The sequence below is a fragment of the Archocentrus centrarchus genome, chromosome 7, assembly GCF_007364275.1.
Source record: "Archocentrus centrarchus isolate MPI-CPG fArcCen1 chromosome 7, fArcCen1, whole genome shotgun sequence".
NCBI lineage: Eukaryota > Metazoa > Chordata > Actinopteri > Cichliformes > Cichlidae > Archocentrus > Archocentrus centrarchus.
In genome coordinates, this window is record NC_044352.1 from 37,044,925 (window position 1) to 37,067,707 (window position 22,783).

At 44.1% G+C, this 22,783-nt stretch overlaps 1 protein-coding gene across 1 annotated transcript; it reads left to right on the forward strand.

Annotated features, from left to right (window-relative positions):
* The first annotated feature begins 20,463 nt into the window (after positions 1-20,463).
* gpr173 (G protein-coupled receptor 173) lies at positions 20,464-22,122 on the forward strand. Its single transcript, XM_030734403.1, has one exon. It carries the CDS (start codon positions 20,464-20,466, stop codon positions 21,646-21,648), a length of 1,185 nt encoding a protein of 394 aa, XP_030590263.1. The 3' UTR covers positions 21,649-22,122.
* The last annotated feature ends 661 nt before the right edge of the window (positions 22,123-22,783 follow it).

A 22,783-nucleotide genomic window follows, 5' to 3' on the forward strand; every position in this document is an offset into this window, starting at 1 on the left:
TCTGTCAGGTGGTTGAAGCAGCTTTTCTCGCGTGTTTTTTCTAAATGAAATCGCATGTGATGCAGTTGTTTTTTGTTTTTCATCCATGCCTCATGCAGTATTACTGCAGTTTTCTCAACCTTTTTTTGAAGTTTCACTTTGCAAAGCATTTCAGCCCAGAGGCGAGTTCATTTAAGTCCTTTGTAACTTTAAACATAATATGCTGCTGCCCCAGATACAACGTGACTCATGCTCAGTCCCCACAGCTCATAGAAACAAACTGAAACCGTTCAATGTATGTAACAATATTTTGCACAAACATTACCATGTTGCATAAATATGCGATATTTGTTGCTTGCATCACAGTTTTTGCACTACTTTGTTTGCTTCACCCACATGCAGCTCATTAGTGGCAATAAGGAAAAAATGAGTTTATTGCTCATCAGATCACATTGTTACAGCTACATCACTGAAACGCAGCCCCCTGAGACCGAGCCCGGTGAGCACAGAGAAAACAGCCGCGCTGTCTTTGCGCTGACCCTGAAGAAGTGTCTGAAAACCAGCAGAGGAAGGTCAGACAACCGTGCAACCATTCACTCACAGCATCACCACCACTGCTGCTGCTTCCTACATTTACATGTTTCCAGCTTACCGAGCACAAGTTACAGTTGCAAATCAAAAGGTTTGTGCTCACCACGAGCTGACCTGAACACGTGATCTTCAGCATGCCGTTCGTTGTGCATTTTTTCAGAAAACACGGGTCAGCAAAGCAAACTGACAGATTTGGCGGCAGCATCATCATCACTGCTGTTTGCACAGCGCAGCCTCTTTGCAGCCAGTCAAATGTGGATTACTCTAAGCAGTCTCAAGCAGTCAACACAGCCAAAGTGGGTGGCCATAACTTCAGAAACAGAGACATTCAGTGCTGGAAAGTCAGCAATATTTCCCTTAAGACATCTGAATATGCTCTAACATGACTGCACAGTGACGCTCTGCAGCTGTAGAAAATGTGCCCACACTGAACTGTGCAAAAGCGAGGAGAGCAGCTTTCTGCTTTTTTAAATAACAAAAAGAAATCAAATTCAAAAAGTTGGATTATATCTATGAAATAATTAGTTCCATGACTAATTATATTTTAATAAAGGAAACTAGAATCTGTAAGCGATTGTGTTTTATCAGTGACCTTTCAGGCAATGAGCGTGTGCGGCTGTGAAATGCTTCATAAAGCACTTTTTTTCAGTGAAGCTCAATCACATTTAAAACTGAAGTGTGTTTGAACATCACGCTGCAGTTTACACTTGCCAACACACGTCCCCGTGCTCTGAGGGACCCGACCGGGGCCCAGTGCACCGCATACACAGGCTTTTACTTGCACTTATTGTTCTTACGTGGACGTGAGGAGTCAATCTGATCTGCCTGAGAACTCAAAGTCATCTCGAGGATGTTTTTAATATATTTCTGTGTGAGTGCATCAGTGTGGCTGCAGTGTGCAGATGTGAGCATTGACCTTTTAGTGGTTGCACAAGCAAATTTTGTTGTATCAACTGCATAATGACAATAAAGTCTATCTATCATCCCTCCGTTTGTCTAGCTCACTCTAAATGTGGCTGTTAAATATTAAATGGAGCACTTTTCTATTCTATGCCTATACAACACACTCTGATGGACACATCGGGAGCAACTCAGGGTTCAACATCTTGCCCAAGGATACTTTGGCACTCAGACTGGAGCAGCTGGGAATCAAACTGCCAACCTTCTAATTAATAATGACCTGTTGTACCTCCTGAGCCACAGCCACCCCAAACAACAGCACAAATGTTCACTGAGATCAGAAATCGAGTAAGAAGCAGGATTGTTTTCTCTTTTTCCAACCAAAGCAGCGACCCCTGCTGGCCAGGAGGAAGAATGGAGTTTATCACCTGTTACTTTTCAGACTTGGAGGCTATGTCAATACCATCTTATACCTCTGTTATGATTAATAATGTATCTTCTTCGTATGCACCCCTTTTATGTGGAGTTCCTCAGGGTTCTATCCTTGGTCTTCTTTTATTTTCCATATACATGCTGCCAAGTATCTTTTCACTGTTATGCAGATGATTTACAAATTTATCTGACTCTTAAACCACATATGGCTAATCAGATTTGATCTTTTAGTGACTGTATAACTGATGTTAAAAAAATGGTTATGTGATAACTTTTTGTTTTTAAATCATCAAAAAACTGATGTATTTTATTTGGTGATGCTGCTGCCATAGACATCAGTGTTTTGGCCTTTAAGTTAAACACTACAGTTAGAAATCTTGGGGTATTATTTGCTCAGGAATTCAATTTTGACAAACAGATTAATGTCTGTGTCCAAACTAGTTTTTATTATTTGTGTCTACTGGCTAAAGTCACGTCACTGTAGATCGCACTGATTTAGACGGGGCGATTCACGCTCTTATTAGTTCCAGACTATTGCAACAGCCTCTATGTTGGTGTTCGCCAGTCTTCTTTGAGATGACTTCAGCTTGTCCAAAATGCTGCTGCTTGTCTCTTAATTAACACTCCTAGACGTGAACATATTACACCTATTTTGTTCAATCTCCATTGGCTTCCTGTTCGTTATAGAATTAATATTAAAATCTTGTTGTTTGTTTTTAAAGTGCTGAATGGATTAGCCCCACTGTACTTATCAGATCTTTTAAGTTTTTCTGTATATGAGAGATCTTTGAGGTCTTCTAATCGTCTTTTACTAGATGTCCTGAGAACCAGGTTAAAGCACTGGGATGATCGGGCCTTTTCAGTGGCCGCACCCCGACTATGGAACAGCCTTCCCTTAGATTTTCGACTTATTTCTGAGCTGAAAATTTTTAAATCTAAACTTAAGACTTATTTGTTAAAACAGGCCTTTAATACCATGGAGTGGAACGATCTTGTTTTGTGTTTTTGTGATGTAATGTTATTGTATATTTAATGTAATTTTCTGTAAAGTGCTTTGGTCACATTGTTGGTTGTGTTAACGCTATATAAATGAATAAATTAAATGAAATGATCTTATATTGATGCCTATGATTTTTATTTTTTTTATGACTATAAAAGATGATTTTTTATATTAATACCTGAACAAGAGGTGGAAGCTTTTGGATAATAGTTACAAGTCAGATGCAACTCTCAACATGTATTGAGAATAAAACATCCAATCACGAGACCAGAGATCATGTGTTCATTAACAGGCTTAAGCTAAAGATGGAGCTGCTGAGACCACTGCTGTGGACTGTGCATACAACAACAATAATGAGGTGTGTGCTAGAACATTAGGAAAAATACTTGCTGCTCAAACATTGTGTCAAATACAGAAGATTCATGATGCTGATGATCATCCAGTTAAAGCTGTGCTGAGAACAGGAGCAGGCTCTTTTAAGGGCTTTTGCTGCACTGCAGACTTCTAAACTATGAAATGACACATTTTAAGTAGTGGGTATAAAACAGATACACTTCTTACTAATATCTCTCAACCGCTCCTTCACACTTCATGGTTGGAACCACATGTGCAAACACCATCCGTTTAAAGTGTGCACGTGTGTGTGTGTGTGTGTGTGTGTGTGTGTATGTAGTGATAAGCTTAAGGAAAGTGCGATTAGGTGTTTTTTAAAATATCTAATTTGAATGAATGAATCATGGAAAGACGAGATCAGAGCAGTTTCATTTGCATTTTTTTCTTATTTCGATATTGATATTCTTTATAAACACTTTGTTGAACTGAACTCCAGAGAAGGAAGCAGGTGCTGCGGTGAAGCTTGTCCTTGTGCGCAGCTTCAGCTGTTCTGTTTGCAGACGGCATAACAAAATTTCATACTTCAAATAAAGCAGCTTTAACTTTAACTGCTGTGCTTGTTTGTTTGTTGTGTAGTTGCAGGACGTGACTTCATGAATATTGTTGTGTGTCTTCGTGCGTCTGGTATTTGATTCAGAGGCACATGAAGCAGGACTTGGAATTATGACTTCGGGTTTTCCTGTAAGTTTTCAGAATTATGAAGGTTGTTCAGGCCTTAACAGGGTACACCACCATGGTAACTAAAGTCTAAGGTCCTTGTCTGTCCCTGATGGCCATCAGTGATAATTACAGATCCAAGGACATCGCTTTTTCCTGTTGATTACAAGTTTACAACAATGTTGTTATTGTTCTATAAGCATTATTAGCCAGTATGATCCTAAAACTTTTTTATGATTCTGCTTTTATATTTATTCGTTACTTGACTGAAGCTGAATGAATAAAAACGGTCTGAACAGAGAGAATAATGTTATAACCCATTCAGTCCTCAGGAAGCTGTGATGATGAGATGTCTGTTATCATTCCACTGAAAATCCAAACTGGACAAAGACCAAAGTCAATGTTCATATTTAATAAAATAAGATGGAAAGACTTGGGGTCACCAGCATTTTTTTTTAGAACAATCGCTCTCATGTTCGTGTGTTATGTACTGAGATGTAGGATGTGGTTAGCAGTCTGTGCCTCCAGCTGGAAGTCACCTTTTCTTCTGATGCAATGTATTTGTCATTAATACAAGGCATGCCATCTTATTGAATTGATGTAGTTCTTGATAAAGTGTATTCTAGGCGTACAGTAAAGAGGGAGGTGGCAAAGGCAAAGGAAAAGATTAATAAGATTTACAACAAACAGTCGCCTCAAGGCACTTTATATTGTAAGATAAAGACCCTACAATAATACAGAGAAAACCCAACAGTCAGAACGACCCCCTATGGGCAGCACTTGGTGACAGTGGGAAGGAAAAACTCACTTTAACAGGAAGAAACCTCCAGCAGAACCAGGCTCAGGGAGGGGGGCCTGAAAGCTGAAGGCTCTGCCTCCCATTCTACTCTTAAGTATCCTAGGAACTAGAGGTGGGCGATACTGGGAATTTTGGTATCGATCCGATACCAAGTAAATGCAGGCCCAGTATCGCCGATCTCGATACCGATACTTTTTCATATTTAAGCGTCATAGATCCAAAGGCTCCAAAATACCTAGGATAGAATTTCGCCAAACATTGTACGTGACAACAAAATACTTTACTATCACAATCAAATTTTTGTTTAGGAACAGTGGAACAGTAACAAAACAAAGTTTGCCTTAACATTAGGAAAATAAATCTTTGAGGTAGAAGAGGAGAAACCACAATACAAAAATAAAATAAAAATTCTCCCCTCACTGGACATCTTTTCTAGTTCCTTCTTTCTTTGTTTCTTTTTTCAAATAGAATTGTTCTTAGGAAAAACAATAAAAAAATAAGGAATTTTCTTCCTTTCAGTGCAATCCTGTTTTTTCTTAAACAGAGTGTAAAAAAAAATTCACTCATTACAACTTAAAACAAAATCTCCTGAGGTAGAGGGCTGACAAACCACAATACACCACAACAAATACTGTAAACAGTTTCAAACTTATTCAGTTTTTTTTTTTTTTTTTTTTTTTTTTTTTTTTTTTAGCCTGTCATGTCTGGTAGATCTTGCAAGCAGAACTGTGATCTGAATGCGTTGTTGTGCCAAACATATTTGCTATTTCAAGATGAGCTCTATAGGTTCTCAATAGGCTCTTCTTGTTGTTGTTTTAACCCTTTATTTTATTTATCTGAGTTATTTTTCCACATACTATGTAACAGCCAGAGCTGACAGGCTGAAGAAGAGGAAAATAAAGAGAAGAAAAAGGGAGAGAGAAAGGGAGCAAAAAAAAAAAAAAGGGGAAAGAGCACAAGTCTATTAATCAGATACTTCATCACTTTAACATATAAAAAAATACTATCAATACTTGCAAAAATAAATTTGTGTGTGAAAAACAAAACTAACAAAGCATGTTACGCACACCAACAATTTTGTTGAGTTGTGATTGAGTGGGCGTTTGTGTCTGTGTCATGGAACGTACTTACCAATGAGGGCAAAACGCTGCAGCTCCACCCATCAGAAGCCAGAGGCAGGTACGGAAAGCCCCCAGAACCCCAGGCCACCAGCAGCCCACCAAGGGCCAGGAAGACCCCCGGCCACTCAGTCCAAAGACAACCGCACACCTACCCCAGCAGACGGGAGAGGGTGGTCTCAGACGGAGCCCCCCAGGCGAGGAGCGAGGGCTCCAGGGAACCCAAGGCGATGAGAAGCCAGCCCCCCCCCAGCGGCCAGCCCCCTGCACTGGCCGGCGGCAGGGCTCCCGGGCCCACGGCACCCAAGGACCGCCCGACCCTCCACAGAGCCCCCCCCCACGCCGAAGAAGCCAACGCAGCCCCGCACCGCACCACCAAGGGGGGCAGGCCAGTACCCACGCCAGAACACCCAGCCCCACCCCGGAACCCCGAGGCACCCCCATCCCAGGGGGGTAGGGGGGGGGAGGCAACCAGCAAGGAGCGGCCAGGAGGCAAGGCACAAGGCCCAGACCCAGGTCCAGCCATACATACAAACACACCCAGACACCCGTGTACACATTTATACACAGATACTCATACATGCCCATACATACTTACCCACACACAGATATGCCATACATACACATTCACTCACCCACCCATACTCACGGAGACGGTGACAAATACACAAAGACACACATTCATCCATAGCTACCCACCCTCTGAAGGCGGGGCAAGTGGAAACCACCCCAGGGCCAACAGCGACCCCAGGACGCCACCAGCCCGGTCCCCAAGGAACCACCCGACCCCTACCCCGGGCGAGACGCAAGAAATCGGGGTGTAAGATGACCCATCCACCCCTCCTCCTCCCCAACTTGTAGGTCTATGTGTTAATGTTTGTGAGTGAATGAGGTGTATAGGGTGCAGTTAAAATTGAGGGGACAGTTATGCCACAAGCGCCAACTGTTGGTCGTCAGCGCTTGCCCACACTGCCCCCCCAAAACCCTCCATGTCTAAAGTGCAAATAAAATTTGGAGACAGACAGTGACGAGGATCCGAGTGGGGCCACCTCAGCGGCCCATCTCATCAACCTCTGAGTAACATGCCTGCCCCAAAGGTCCTATGTGTATCAGGGTGTAAGTGTGTATGTGTTGTGAGTTATAATGACTAAAGTGCAATTAAAACGGAGAGGCAAGTGGTGGTGCAGCTCTCCACGTGGCCTCTCCATCCTACATCTGTGAGTGATGTGTATTCTGTGTGTGTGTGTGTGTGTGTTTGTGTATGGGGAGGGGGAGGGGGGGGGGGCATATGACCAGGAAAAATCCTGGAAGAAGAGAGCCAGCTAGCCGCTGGCTCAATAGGCACCCCGACCTCCCACACCCCAGCACAGGGCAGGGGGAGGTGAGCCCGGGGCCGCGGTGACAGCATCCCGGAGCACTGCAGCACCCGAGGTTGGCGCCCTCGCCCCCACCGCAGAGGGCGGCCCGCTCCTCCTAGATGCCCATTCACTCAACAATAGACACAAACAGGCGACAGGACATACTGGCCTGGGCATGGAAATGCAGTGCCCAGTCCCCCCCAACCACCCCACCGCGGCCCCATCCCCCACCCCACCCCCCTGCAATGCAGGCACCCCAGGGCCCCAAAAGCGTAGACCGGACATCCCGACGTCAGGCCAACCCACCCCACCCGGCGGCGCGGCCGGGACAGCAGAGGCCCCCCCCGCGCCAGGGGGGGCCCACCGGGAGCCGGCGCGGCCCCAGTGCCGGGGCCCCAGACCCCAGCCCCCAAGCCATACAGGGAAGACCAGCCAACCGACCGAGGGCCGGCACCACCCCCCCAAGCACCCCGCCCACACCCCAGGACCGAAGGCAGCACCATCCAAGCCCCCACCACCATCAACCAGGACAGGCACACAGACATCACCAGAAGGTCGCCCCAGGACCCCAGCCCCAGGAGGCTACCAGCTACCCAGGCCCCCGGAGTCCCCCCCCACCCCCCCACAAAGCACATCAGGAGCAGAGCCCGCAGCCCACCACCCCCACTAAGTAATGGAGCTGAGCAGTGGGAACCAAAGAGAGTCAAATTCCTCCAATTTGTTTTTAGAAGAAGCAGACATTCTCTCTAAACTAACATGATCTACTAATAAATTTCTGTACTGAGTAATACATAGTTTATTTTTTGTCTTCCAGTTCATGAGGATCATCTTCTTAGCGATGCACAAGGCAGTAAGAACTATGTGTGATATATTTAACTCCATAATTAATTCACTGACATCACCTAAGATGCATAGTCTGGGGGAAGTTGGGATATGACAGCTAAACCATGTGGATAGATCTTCACAAATCCTCTGCCAAAATCTCTGAACTGGTACACAAGACCACAGAGCGTGTAGATGATTATCCTCTGAATTGCTTGTACAGTGGGTGCATATGTTTGAGTGTGTAAGGCCCATTTGGAACATCCTTTGTCCAGTGTAGTATGTTCTATGGAGAATCTTATATTGTACAAGTTGTATTTGGGGTCTTTTAGTCATTTTGAAGATATTTAAACATATTTCTGTCCATAAATTTTGATCCAGGTTGACAGAAAGATCACGCTCCCATTTTGTAATTGGGAGGGAAACTGAATCATCAGTTTTTATTAATAATTTATATAATTTTGATAGCAATTTTGGGGTACAGAGGTTAAGAAATTCTGTTACCCAAGTAGGCATTTCTAGATTCAATTGATTAAGGTTAAATCTTCCCTGTAGGACGGACTTAACTTGTTGATATTCCAGAAATCTACCGTTGCCAATTCTATATTTTGATATAAGTTCTTGGAACGTGATAAAATTTCCATCTTGGATAATATGTTCTAAGTTATTTATACCCTTATCACGCCATAACGGAAAATTCAGCATTTTCTTTTTCTGACAAATATCTGGATTGTTCCAAATGGGTGTTAGTTTACAGGGGATGAGTGAAGACTTAGTTATTTTTAAAAATTCCCACCAGGCTGTCAGAGAGGTATTTATACTAAGGACTTTATAGCAGTTATGATGTTTAATACTGGAACTAATGAAAGGTAAATCTGAGATTTTTATTTTTCCACAAAACGCCTGTTCTAGATCCAGCCATGGGTTGTCTAATGAATTGGATTTGATCCACTTTGAAATATACTGCAATCTACTGCTTAAGAAATAGTAATAAAAGTTTGGTAATTCTAGACCTCCACTGTGTTTTGGCTTTTGTAAAGTTTTTAAGCTTATTCTTGACGGTTTGTTTTTCCATAAAAATTTTGAGATGTTTGAATCTAGTGACTTGAACCAAGGAATAGAAGGTTTATTAGGGATCAATGAAAATAGATAATTAATTTTTGGTAAAACCATCATTTTAATGGCAGCAACTCTCCCCATAAGTGATATAGGTAAACTGTTCCAACGTGTGAGATCATCCTCTATTGTTTTTAATAAGGGGATATGATTTAATCGTACCAAGTCTGAGAGCCTGGCGGAAAAATTTATGCCTAAATATCTAATATTTCCTGACTTTAGTGGGGTCCTAGAGGTTCTCTGGAAATTACAATTCAGAGGCAAAACTGTTGATTTACTCCAATTGATAGAGTAATCAGATATAGATGAGAACTTATCTATCAGTGTGATAGTCTTCAAAAGAGAGCCTTGTGAATTCCCAAGGAAAAGTAATACATCATCAGCATAAAGGCTAAGTTTATGGTCCATATTTTCAGTTTGAATCCCTTTAATATTTGCATTTTGACGGATTGCTGCTGCTAGCGGCTCAATGAAAATTACAAAAAGAGAGGGAGAGAGTGGGCAGCCCTGCCTAGTGCCCCTCTGCAGACTGAAACTTTGTGAAATGAGATCATTTGTCCTAACACGCGCATTCGGAGAGCTGTGTAGTGTTCTGATCCAGTTTATAAAGGATGAACCGAATCCAAATTTTTGCAGAACTGCTAGTAAGAATTTCCAATTTACCCGATCAAATGCTTTCTCTGCATCTAAAGACACGATTGTCGTCTCTAATTTGTTAATAGAACAATAGTCTATTATATTTATCAGTCGACGTGTATTATTGGCTGAGTGCCGACCCTTGATAACGCCTGTTTGATCTGGATGTACAATAAATGGAGTAATACTTTCTAATCTTTTGGCAAGGGCTTTGCAAATTATTTTAAGATCTACATTAATGAGAGAGATTGGCCTGTAGCTGGATGGGAGTGTGGGGTCTTTGCCTGGTTTAAGAAGCAGGCTAATGTTAGCAGAGTTTAAGGTTGGAGATAAGATGTGGTCATTCTGAATCTGAGTTACCATTCTGAAAAAAATGGGAGCTAGCTCAGACCAAAATTCTTTATAAAACTCGGCTGGAAAACCATCTGGGCCTGGGGCTTTATTATTTGGGAGATGCTGTAGGGCTTCACTAAGTTCAGACAATGAAAGAGGTAAATCCAGAGCTGCAGCCTGGCTGTCATTTAGTTTTGGTAGATTTATATTATTAAGAAATTCTTCAATTTCAGTATCAGATGGGTTAATCTGTGGTGAATATAAGGCTTCATAGAAGTCTCTGAAAGAGTTATTTATTTGTTGTGGGTCATGAGTAATAATACCAGTTGAGTCTTTAATAGAAAAAATAGCTGTTTTTTCTTTATTCAGTTTTAATTGCTTGGCCAGGAATTTTCCAGATTTATTTCCATGCTCAAAGTTTTCCAAACGCAGCCTCTGCAACATAAATTGTGTCCTTTTATCAATTATTTCATTTAGCTCCAGTTTCAGTTTCCTCAGGCTGATAATTGTATGTTCTTGTGGTGAAGCGGCATAAGCAGTTTCTAAAGATTTAATTTTTTGTTCTAATTCTAACACAAGTGCTTTTTCTTTATTTTTCCTATGCGAGCAGTAAGATATTATTTTGCCCCGCATTACTGCCTTTCCTGCTTCCCAAAGAACACATGGTGATATTCCTGGAATATCATTATATTCTAAGTATGCTGACCATTCCTTTTTGAAATAATTAATAAAATCTTCTTCTTTAAGTAATGATGTATTAAATCTCCAGTTCCTGATTGGTGGTGTGACTCTTTTCTGTGTCAGAGACATAGACACCGGTGCATGATCGCTAATAGTGATAGGGTGAATCTGAGTGTCTGTGATATCCATCATTATGGAGCTGCTAACTAAAAAGTAATCTAAGCGGGAATGAGATTTGTGTACTTGTGAGAAATAACTATAATCTCTCAAAGTAGGGTGATGTGAACGCCAAGCATCGCAAAGTCCAAAATCCTTCATGTACTGTTTAAGAATGTCTGCAGACTGCCAGTTCCTCTGACTCACTGCTGTACTGAGCCTGTCAATATCTGCATTAAGTACCAGGTTGAAGTCTCCTCCTATTACAAGTGTGGTGTCAGAGTGATCTGAGAGTGAAGTGAACAAAGCATGAAAGAAGGAGGGGTCATCAACATTTGGTCCATATATACTAGCAATACATAAATCTGTATTCTGTATAGATAAATTAAGTATTATAAATCTACCTTCAGGGTCTATTGTACTGTTGCTAATGTTAAAGTTTATCTTCTTGTTAATCAATATAGCTACACCTCTTTGTTTGGAGTTATAGCAGGCTGAGTACGTGTGAGGGAACTGTGGAGAGGAAAGAGTGAGCACAGATGTTTTGGACACATGTGTCTCCTGTAGAAAAACAACATCTGCTTTTAAGTCTTTTAACCGATTAAAAATTTTTAGTCTCTTTTCCCTCGAACCAGCCCCGTGCACATTCCATGAGACAAATCTGAGTGTGCTCATATTTAAACTAACTGATGGACTGTTGTGTGCTCACTAAGGATGTGTGTGTGTGTGTACATATGTTCTGTATGTTGGCGTGTGCCCTTTATATTGATGTGTGCGTGTGTATGTGCGCTGTATGTTGGTGTGTGTGCATCTGCGCTGTATGTTAGTGTAGTAAACTGTAGCATTGTAAGTGACGTAAACATATTGCTGAGTGCAGAAAGAAAAAAGACGTGTAAAAAGTGACCTAAGTGACATAAGAATAAAATTAGATGAGGGGAAAACAAAACAGAACAAACAAACAAACAAACGATCACGGTACTATGCTGACTCGTCGGCGTTAATGGTACTACTTAGACAGATTTAGACTATTTAATGGTACTGTTTAGATAGTTGAAAAAAAAAAACTCAGAAAAGAACGTTAATATGGACACAGATCACCTGATCGATCAGCTGAGCCATGGCGTGGTGTTTTTGTCTCGGTAAAGCTGTCCGTTTACATACAGTTTGTCCACGGCGATGACAGCCCGGGAGCCTTCCTGCATGAGCTTCTTCCGGATGGGGAATAGGGCCTTGCGTCGCTCCAGAATCTCCTTTGGAAACTGGTCGTTGACGCTGAAGTCCGTCCCTCTCAGCTCCCGGCCGCGGCTCTTCACCAGCTCTTTTTCTTTGAAGTGTTCGAATTTGGCCACGATCGGTCTGGGTCTGCGTGCTCCGGGTCGCTTCCCTCCCAGGCGGTGGACTCTATGGAAGGCGATGGTCTTCACGGCGTCCTCCGGGAGCTTCAGGTGAGTTTGGATAAATTCCTTCACTGTAGCCTCCGGGTCCTCCTCTGCCTTCTCCGGGATACCTGAAAACACAAGATTTTCTCTCATGCTGCGGGCCTGAAGCTCGATAATCGATTCTTTAATTTTCTTATTTTCTTCTGAGAGCCGGGTCGTTTCCTCGGTGAGGGAATTCACCGACTCTCTGAGGACAGCGTTTTCAGCAGCCAGTGTTTCCACCTGATGCTGGCTGAACTCGACTGACTCCCGCAGGGCCTGAAACTCCTTGTGAAGGATTTCAACCAGGGCCAAGCGGGCGTCAAAGCTGGACAATTTGTTATTAATGGACTCCAGAATGTCCACAATATTGGTGGTGGGTGGCGAAGTTGCCTCTGGGGAATCTTCTGGGCGGCTTCTTTTTGTGGACGGCGTTGCTTTGCTGGTGGAGGGAGTCGGCGTCTTGTCTGTTTTCCCCATGACGACTCGCTCAAAACACCCGTCGATGTACCGCAGCAAACTATCCAGGTCCTCTCCACCGTCCTCCAGATTGTTGAAAATAATTTAAGTTAGGCTAAGAAACTACCTATATTTTTTTAGTTTTAAGCCTGTCTAGTTATAAATTGGCGAGAAAAAAAAAAAGGCTAATCACGCAAATGTTTGCTGATAGAGTCACGCCGCCATTAACGATACTGCCGATATTCACAAAGTCTCGCGTGACTACAGCATAGTCTCCGTCTCCTTTATTGTATTGTTCGACTTGAAAAACTTATTCAGTTTTTCAAGTCGAACAATACAATAAAATAATACACAAATAAGGAATTTCTTCCCTTCAGTGCACTTCTCTACATTTTTTCTTAAATAAAGAGTGTAAAGTAAGTCTGAGCTGTACCATATTTAGTATATTTTGTTGTTGTTTTTTTACCTCAGTTATGTTTACAGTCTCTGGTTGTGTAAATATTCCTTGGATCTTTCAATCCTTATGTAATTTTGTTTGCACTGTGTGCACTTGCCTGTTGCACTTGCCTGCAGGGCTGTTTGGCTGGCGCTGCTGAGCCACGTGACGGTGCAACAACAAAAGATGAGGGTGAGGGGGCGCGCTCTGTGACGCAGCTCAGCGCTACTCTTACAGAGAGTAGACTTTGATGAATCCGCATGCCAGCAGTCAGTGCGTGCAGGAGAGAAAAAAAGCTTGAGTATCGATCTTTTTACACGAGTATTGCTCAATATCAATACCAGCGTTGGTATCGATATTATCGATATTTGGATGGATCCGCCCACCTCTACTAGGAACCACAAGTAAGCCAGCAGTCTGAGGCCTCTTTCCCACCAACAGGGTTCCGGAGCCCATGCCGTAATTTGAACCGATAGGCGGGTTTTCCACCGCCGAAGCACTCGGTGCTCGGCCAAAGAGCGGGTTCAATTCGAAGCGAAGCGATTTTCACGGCTGTGAATTAGGTTGGGCTCTAAGGCTGAACTTGCTGCTTTGTATCAGTTCATATCACAGATAAAAGGACACAAAGTGCGTACTTGTCGTCTTGCTCTAATCTCTGTCTGTGTTTCCCTCTGTGCTGCACACAGATGCTGCAGTAGTTTGGTTTGGACCCTAAAACGTATTTGCAGCACAGAAAGGGGAGCGTGTTCTCCCACGTTTGTGCGCTTCGGCTTCCGTGTCCAGACGAGGACCCGCCCACGCTCATACGTAAAGGAGCAGTTCACAGAAACGCGGTGGGAATGCGGGCCCGTTCTTAATCGTATTGCCGGTTCCTTGGGATCGGCACGGGAACTTGCTCCGGCTCCGGAACCTCGGCGGTGGGAAAGTAGCATGAGAGAGAAGTGCTCTGTTGGGGTGATATGGTACTGTGAGGTCTTTGAGATAAGATGGGGCCTGATTATTCAAGACCACTGCAGTGCAGTACCTTTAATACCTATGGCATCCTCTAATCTCTGTAATAAAATGTTATGGTCAACAGTATCAAAAGCTGCACTGAGGTCCAACAGGACAGAGAGACAGTGGTGAGGCATGTGGCAGGAGTGACAGATGAGTTCAAGGTGGGGGGTGGGATTACATCAGGGATCAGGAGCCCGTTATTGTTTGCAGTGGTGATGGACAGGCTGACAGATGAGGTCTGGCAGGAGTCTCCATGGACTGTGATGTTTGTATGTGATTGATGAAAATGGATGAATTTGTATTTGTGTTGTGGTTTTATGTGTCTGCTAAACAAAGCATTTAGAGCTGCACTGTCACTAAGGCTGACACACCAAAGAATTTATGAGCTTGCGCAGGCTTATGTTTCCAAATTGTAATATTATACTGAGTACAAAACAGGAGCATGTGGACCTCCAGCATGCATGTGTACATGTTAGTTCAAATGCATGCATCGGTGAGCTGAGGTGAGGTGAGGTGGGGGTGCCCCTGCCCCGTGCTTCAGACCGGCCCTGTCCGCGGAACAAACGGGATTAAAATCACTGCGATGCCAGCAGGAGTTTCCTGTTCTGACGCTTATTCCCGAAGCCGGACCCCCGCCACCCTTCCTGCTTTGCATACTGCGCTCCCACTGCCAGCTCACGGTCGGAGATATTTCCATCCAGGCTGCGTGAAGCCCAGCTGCTGACAGGCTGCGGGACACAATGAGAACTGGTGTCGGTGCCGTCCCGCAGCCCGGGGCTTTCTGGCCTCAGCGCGTTAACAAGCTAAGCGGGATTTTTTCTAACCAGAAGCCGCTGGATCGTTTCGACATGCTAAAGGATTTCATGAGCAACACAGCCGAGCAGACCGGGATACTGCGCACGGAGGCGCCGGGCTTTGCGACGACTGCGAGCAGCTGAGGCTTCACAGGGCGTCTGCTGCTGTCTGACAGCTCCGAGGAAACATGGCTCTACGGATGCTTTCACAGGATACCGCTGCCTCCCATTTCTAATACAGGAGATACGAGCTGACAGCACAAGCACCATAAAGTGTGTGTGTGAATGGTGGGGAACACAAACTGGGTGCTGTCGCTGGAACTGGGGATTTACTGGCCACCGGCACAGACTGTGTGAAAAGCACCGAGACATGACATGCACAAGAAAAAAGAGGAAAGCTGCTCCGGCTTCTTTAAACCTTCTCCTTTTTAAAGCTGCTCTGCAGCACTCTTCTTTTCTCCATCGCTGACACTTAGATGCTTCTGTTTCTGAGCTTCTGTTTGTTTCCAGCTCTTTCTTTTCTGGGGGATCAGTCAGGTGCATCGCCCATATTTCATGTAGACTGCAACAGACGTCCAGTCTGCCATAGTCTGTGGGACAAGCACCCCACAGCAGGTAAGAGCTCAACATGACGACCATTTATATTACCTACAGTTCCTTAATCTGCAAAATGTCACCTTCCTGCTTCTGTGTCCCTGTATGGTATTTGTCTGCCCGCAGCCTGTGCTGGCGTCTTTCTGGCAGCCTCCTGTAGGCCCAGACAGTTGCAGCTCAGTAAGACTGGTGCCCTTTGTCTGCCCCAGCCTCTACTGGGTGATCACCTAATGAGGGCTTCTTAATACGGAGCTTGATGTTGGAAGCATGCCTCACAGCAGCATATGTGATGGTGATGAGAAATAATACAGGGTTTCCAGCAGCTGTGTGGCCTTGATCTGCACTGGGACAGCCAGCTGATTTAGTATCATTTGGTGTTTGGGCCCGTTAGAGAACACAGAACCAACTCCAGGGGGAATACAGACAATGCTGTGTGAGGTTTAAGACATCCACCCTTCTTAAAGCTGGAGCGTAGCAGCCAGTGGCTCCCGTGTCCTCATCAGACCTGCAGACTCCATGTGAGGAGGCCTGATGCTGGGCCCAGCTGTCACAAACCAACTATGTCTACATCTCATCCAGTGAGCTTTGTCGCCTCCTCCCACCAACGTCAAGCTAGAGATATTGGGCTGCTGTTGCTACCCAGTTCCTGACAGTGACTCTGCTATCCACCGCCAACCAACTTTCAGCTCCACAAAGCCCCTCCTTCAAGATGCACAGCCTCTCTCACAGTTCCCCACAGCTCCCAGCCTGTGGAGTAACAGGGGCTGCACCTCGTGTTGACAGTGTGCTCTGCAGCTCTGTATTCTTTCTAAATGCCATCGTACTAACTTCAACATTTCAGTGGATTCTGAAATTTTACCTAATAGAATTCCTTTAGTTTTGCTTATGTTTTCCGGTGGTTGTGAACCTGCTGCTTTCAAATACAGCGTCATCTCTCTGTGCCTGGTGTAAGTATAGTTACAGTCACAGGAATGCTGATCGCTGCCACGCATGAAACCAGCATCCGCAGCTCATACACAGGTTTGAAACTGGGCTCCTCCTGCACGTCCAGTCTCTCTGCTCCGAGCGCCTCATCAGATGAACAGGGTGGAGCATCACCCACCGCCGCTTCCTCGGTTTTTGATGCAGTCCTAAGCAAGGCTGAAGTGTCAGGATGTTTTCTTTTTAGATTGATCCGACATCCTGATATTTTTCCTGTAGAAGTTGCTGATATAAGTCCATATTCAGAGTTCTATCAGTGACGGTGAGCCATCCAGAACCAGAAACAAAACTGGTCCAGATGATGGCACTGCTGCCAGCAGGCCCCGCACACTGCAATGCTCTGCTCTCTCTGTGTGGAACATTTCAAATTGAAATCAGAAAGTTACATTTTGGTTTCAACTGTCCACAAAATCATGTTTAAACACCCTTCTGTTGTGTTCTCTGCAGCACGGCTCCTTTTCAGAACAATGCTTTCTCCTGGCAGCCCTGCCATGGCTGCACTTCCTGTTCAGTGTTCCTCATTAGCTAATGTTAGAGGTCTACAGCTGCTTACGCCCTTAGGTCACCATACAGGAACTTTGGTGGGGAAAAATGTATCTTCTGCCCACGTAATCTTTGTAGATTTCAGAAAATGAATATTTCAGTACAGTATCTAACTGTACGTGGTGACTGAAGAGGTTAGACGTGACCCTGAGGGATCTCTGTTGGTAGGACGCTGCTGGGGGGGTAAGCATGTTCTTGAATTTTCTCCATTTGTGCAGTTTGTGAGACGGTCGATGGATGGAGCCCGCACGCTTCAAAGGCCGTTCTCAAACCTTTTCCAGCCTGATGAGCATCAGCACAAGTTTTTATATCAGGACTGACTTTAGGAAAAGTTCACCTTCAGATGTGCTGCTAATACTGAAGGGAAACATAGTTTTCCCACCACGTGTGTAATATTGGGTCATTTTTCTCAATGAGTTTCATGAATTTGATCATTTTGTTTAGTTTATTTAATCTGGGTTCTTCTTTTAGTGTTTGTGTGAAAATCAGATGATGTTTGAGGTCCTTTGTAGGAAGAAATGCTCGACCTCAGCTTCAGAACATTTATATATAAATAAAATTAATATATAAATAAAAACAGAATGCAGGGATCTGGAACTGAGGACAAAGGTCTGCTGGACTTTGGGAGAGGAATGCTGTCCCGGTCTGTCTGATAGAGGATTCTAGCTGGATCATTTTTGTCATATTTTTTATTTCATGATGCTAACGATGTTCTCAGCTGGTAAAGGTCTGGCCTGCAGGCCCGTTCAGCACCCGGACTCTTCACTATGAAGCTGCAGGATGCAGTTTAGCACTGTCACGCTGAAATATGAAGGCCTTCCCTGAAAAACATTTTCTGGATGGGAGCACATGTTGCTCTGAAACCTGGATATACCTTTCACCACTGATGGGAGCCTTTCCAGATGTTCCAGCTGCCAGTTCAACTGATGCACCCCCCGTACCATCAGAGATGCAGGCTTTTGAATGGAGTGCCAATAACAAGCCACACAGTCTCTCTCGTCTTTAGCTGAAGAATGCAGCGTTCATGTTTTCCCATAAGAATTTCAAATTTGGATTCATCTGACCTCAGAACAGTTTTCCACTTTGCCTCAGTCCATTTTAAATGGGCTTTGGCCCACAGCAGTATTTCTGGCTCATGTTCACACATGGCTTCTTTGCACGAAGGAGCTTTAACCTGCCTCTGTGGATGGTACAGTGATTAATGGACGTATTCCTGAGACCATGCACTGATTTCCATCACAGAATCAGGCCTGTGTTTAATGCAGTGCTGCCTCAGAGCCTGAAGCTCACAGCCAGGCCTGATGTTCTGCTTTGTCCCCGAGCACAGAGATTTCTCCTTTGATGATATTATGCACTGTAGATGATGAGATATTCACAATTTTACATTGAGCAAAATTATTCTAAAATGTTTCCACAATTTGTAGATGCAGTTTTTTTTTTAGTGAATCTCGGTCCATTTTTACTTCCAAGAAACTCTGCTTCTCTAACATGTTCTTTTTATAACCAATCATTGACCTGTTTCCAATTAACCTGATTAGTTGCAAAATGTTTGTCCATCTGTTTCTTTTTAGTACCACTTTTCCAACCCTTTGTTGGGAGTTTTATTTATATAGCACCAAATCACAACAGTCACCTCAAGCTGCTTTATATTGTAGGTAAAGACCCTACAATATTACAGAGAAAACCCAACAGTCAGAACGACCCCCTATGAGCAGCACTTGGTGACAGTGGGAAGGAAAAACTCCCTTTAACAGGAAGAAACCTCCAGCAGAACCAGGCTCGGGGGGGGGGGGGGGGGGGGGGGGGGGGGGGGGGGGGGGGTCATCTGCTGAGAGGGGGAGAGCCAGAGATTAATAATAACTAATGATTAAATGCAGAGTGGGGTATAAACAGAGTGAAAGAGGTGAATGAAAAGAAACAGTGCATCATGGGAACCCCCCAGCAGCCTAGGCCTATAGCAGCATAACTAAGGGAGGGTTCAGGGTCACCTGATCCAGCCCTAACTATAAGCTTGATCATAAAGGAAAGTTTTAAGCCTAATCTTAAAAATAGAGAGGGTGTCTGTCTCCTGAATCCAAGCTGGGAGCTGGTTCCACAGAAGAGGCGCCTGAAAGCTGAAGGCTCTGCCTCCCATTCTACTCTTAAGTATCCTAGGAACCACAAGTAAGCCAGCAGTCTGAGAGTGAAGTGCTCTGTTGGGGTGATATGGTACTATGAGGTCTTTGAGATAAGATGGAGCCTGATTATTCAAGACCTTGTAGGTGAGGAGAAGGATTTTAAATTCTATTCTAGATTTAACAGGGAGCCAATGAAGAGAAGCCAATATGGGAGAAATCTGCTCTCTCTTTCTAGTCCCTGTCAGTACTCTAGCTGCAGCATTTTGGATCAGCTGAAGGCTTTTCAGGGAGCTTTTAGGACAGCCTGATAATAATGAATTACAATAGTCCAGCCTAGAAGTAATAAATGCATGAATTAGCTTTTCAAGGTCTGAATTTTTGAAGAAAAATTCTAAAGGATACAAAATCTTTTTGTGTATAAAGTATTTTACCTTTTTTTTTTACTGTTCTTCACCCATAGATGCACTTAACACAGGTATCACAGTAAATGGATGTAGTGGTAAAATGTAGTAAAATAAATAAAAGGGACATGACATCTTGTACCAAAAGAAAATTGTCACTACACTCATTGATCCTCAGACTTTTGTTTGTGCTCAAAGGACTTTGCAGGCCTTCATTAAATATACTGAAATTGTTTGACAGAAAAAAAAACTCACCTGCTGACTGTGAAGGTGTAAGGTGGGATTTTTTTTTCTCAGATTTGGTTGATTTTATATGAAATGTCTCAGTTGTGATGATTTTAAGGGCTCATTTAGACCAACATGGAAAAAATCATGGCGTACGACACCAAGTTCTGTTTAACTTTACTGAATTATGTTTTAAGTATGTTTTGGTGTCGTCCCCAAAAATGTGATTTATTTGTTAGAGAAGAAGAAGCCATGTATTGTTTTGTCTTTTTAATCTGGGGTGATAATACATCCTCAAACACCTAATTCAGGATCTCTTCTGGTTGCTTTCAGGCCCCCTGCGAGGATCACGAGGTGAGAGAAGTCACACCAACTGAGGGACTTTGCTCGACATGGAGAAATGTGTATTGAGGTGTTCCTGTTCAGTGTGAACCGTACAAAGGAAGCAACCACGAGGACGAAGGAACAATTAGCAGACGAGGGAGGTGGTGGAGGAGTGGTGGCTTTGTTGTTTAAAGCAGAGGTGCTATGGGTGGGGGGGCATTTGGGATGGCAAACAGAAATGAGAGCAACGAAGGGCCCGCGGGGCCCATGGCAGCAGTGGTGGCTACTGCAGGAGGTATGGTAGCAGAGAGTTCGTCCTCAGTTATCTCCACCTATATTAAACTGGTGCTACTTGGGCTGATCATCTGCATCAGTCTGGTGGGTAACTTAGTGGTTTCTCTGCTTGTCCTCCGGGACCGGGCTCTACATAAGGCACCTTACTACTTCCTGCTGGACCTGTGCCTGGCAGACACCATTCGCTCAGCCATCTGTTTCCCCTTTGTGCTGGTGTCTATAAAAAATGGTTCAGCATGGACCTACAGTGTGCTGAGCTGCAAGGTGGTAGCCTTTATGGCAGTGCTCTTCTGCTTCCATGCTGCCTTCATGCTCTTCTGTATCAGCGTGACACGCTACATGGCCATTGCACACCACCGGTTTTACTCAAAGCGCATGACATTCTGGACATGTGTGGCGGTAGTGTGCATGGTGTGGACACTGTCTGTGGCGATGGCATTCCCACCTGTTTTTGATGTGGGCACCTATAAATTCATTCGCGAGGAGGACCAGTGCATTTTTGAGCATCGCTACTTCAAGGCTAATGATACGCTGGGCTTCATGCTGATGCTTGCTGTGCTCATTCTAGCCACACATGTTGTCTACATGAAGTTACTCTTCTTTGAGTACAAGCACCGCAAGATGAAGCCAGTCCAGATGGTGCCAGCTATCAGTCAGAACTGGACCTTTCATGGACCAGGGGCTACAGGTCAAGCAGCTGCTAACTGGATTGCGGGTTTTGGTAGGGGCCCAATGCCACCCACTTTGCTGGGAATCCGGCAGAACTTGCACAACCAGAATCGGCGGCTCTTAGGCATGGAGGAGTTCAAAGCAGAGAAGCAGCTTGGCAGGATGTTCTATGTGATCACATTGCTATTCCTGGTGCTCTGGTCTCCCTACATAGTAGCTTGCTACTGGAGGGTGTTTGTCAAGGCTTGCACAATACCACACCGGTACCTCTCCACCACTGTGTGGATGAGTTTTGCCCAAGCAGGGGTCAACCCTATTGTCTGCTTCTTCCTCAATAAAGACTTGAAGAAAGGGCTCCTTTCCCACCTACCAGCCTGCTGCAGGACTAAACCTCATCTGCCACGAGAGCCTTATTGTGTCATGTAACTAGAGATGATGATGATGGAAAAAAAAAACAATGGGCAGCCAATAGATGTATATTGTGTTTGCTTGAGTTATTGTGGCATTTGATGCAATGCAAGGTACTTTTAAGCAGTGCGTGGAAAACTAATGAGTGTAGTGTTAAAACACTGGAATGGTAAGCATGTGTTTCCATCGGTCAACCAGTTTTCACTCAAGACTCAACAGCGTACATGAAGTCAGACCTTGACTTTTGATAACAAGAGAAACATAGTGTAATAGCAAAATATGTAAATAATAATGCAGTCACTGGGGAAACCAAGTCAGACAAGAAACCACCAAGAAACCAAGCTTCATGAAGGAGTTCAAAAAAGTGCCAAATAGAAAGGTCTTGAATACAAAGGATGTTTGACTTGGTGACAAATAGAATCCTGAAGAAGGTAAAAAAAGCAGCTTTTAGTCTAAATCTAAATTTCATCATCATACTGGAATAACTGGCCAGATAATATTTGTTCAGCAACAGTGGTTGATGAGAGCAAACAAGGGAGACAAATAAAAGAAATATCCTCAACCAGATTCAAACCAGCATTCAGGGGGACTCATCGGGTTTATTAGAATGACTTTTCTTTTTGTACCTGACAACCGAAAGTTTTCAAAACTTTAAACGTTCAGTTCCAGGAAGGATGGAGAAAGTTGCTTAATGCATTTTAATGCCACTGTTTAAACTGTCATTGTGTCCTGTTGTTCAAGTATCAGCAAGATACTGACTGGTTCCTACTAATGTATGACTACCCAGAGGCACAGTGGACATCATAAACACCTCATGGCCCCACTGTGGGGGTTTGGTAAGCAGAGCTCTCAGAGAGGAACCATCATCTTTTTGCACCTTCCAGTGGGTGGGTGGGTTAACCCATATACCTGAAACTGAAGGTACATGACTGCATTACAGGTCACAGCAGCAATTACAACAGCAGTGACAACTGACACACTTTAGACTGACCTGAAAAACCAAGAATACACACACTTCCTCACAGCTGGAGAATTATTTGCATTTCATTGTTACCTAATCCTCACATCCAGACACTGCCCTTCCAAGTTTCAGTTATGTGACTGTGTCCTCAGTGAGGATGCATAAAGATGGTGTCCTCTGGCTTAAATCTAC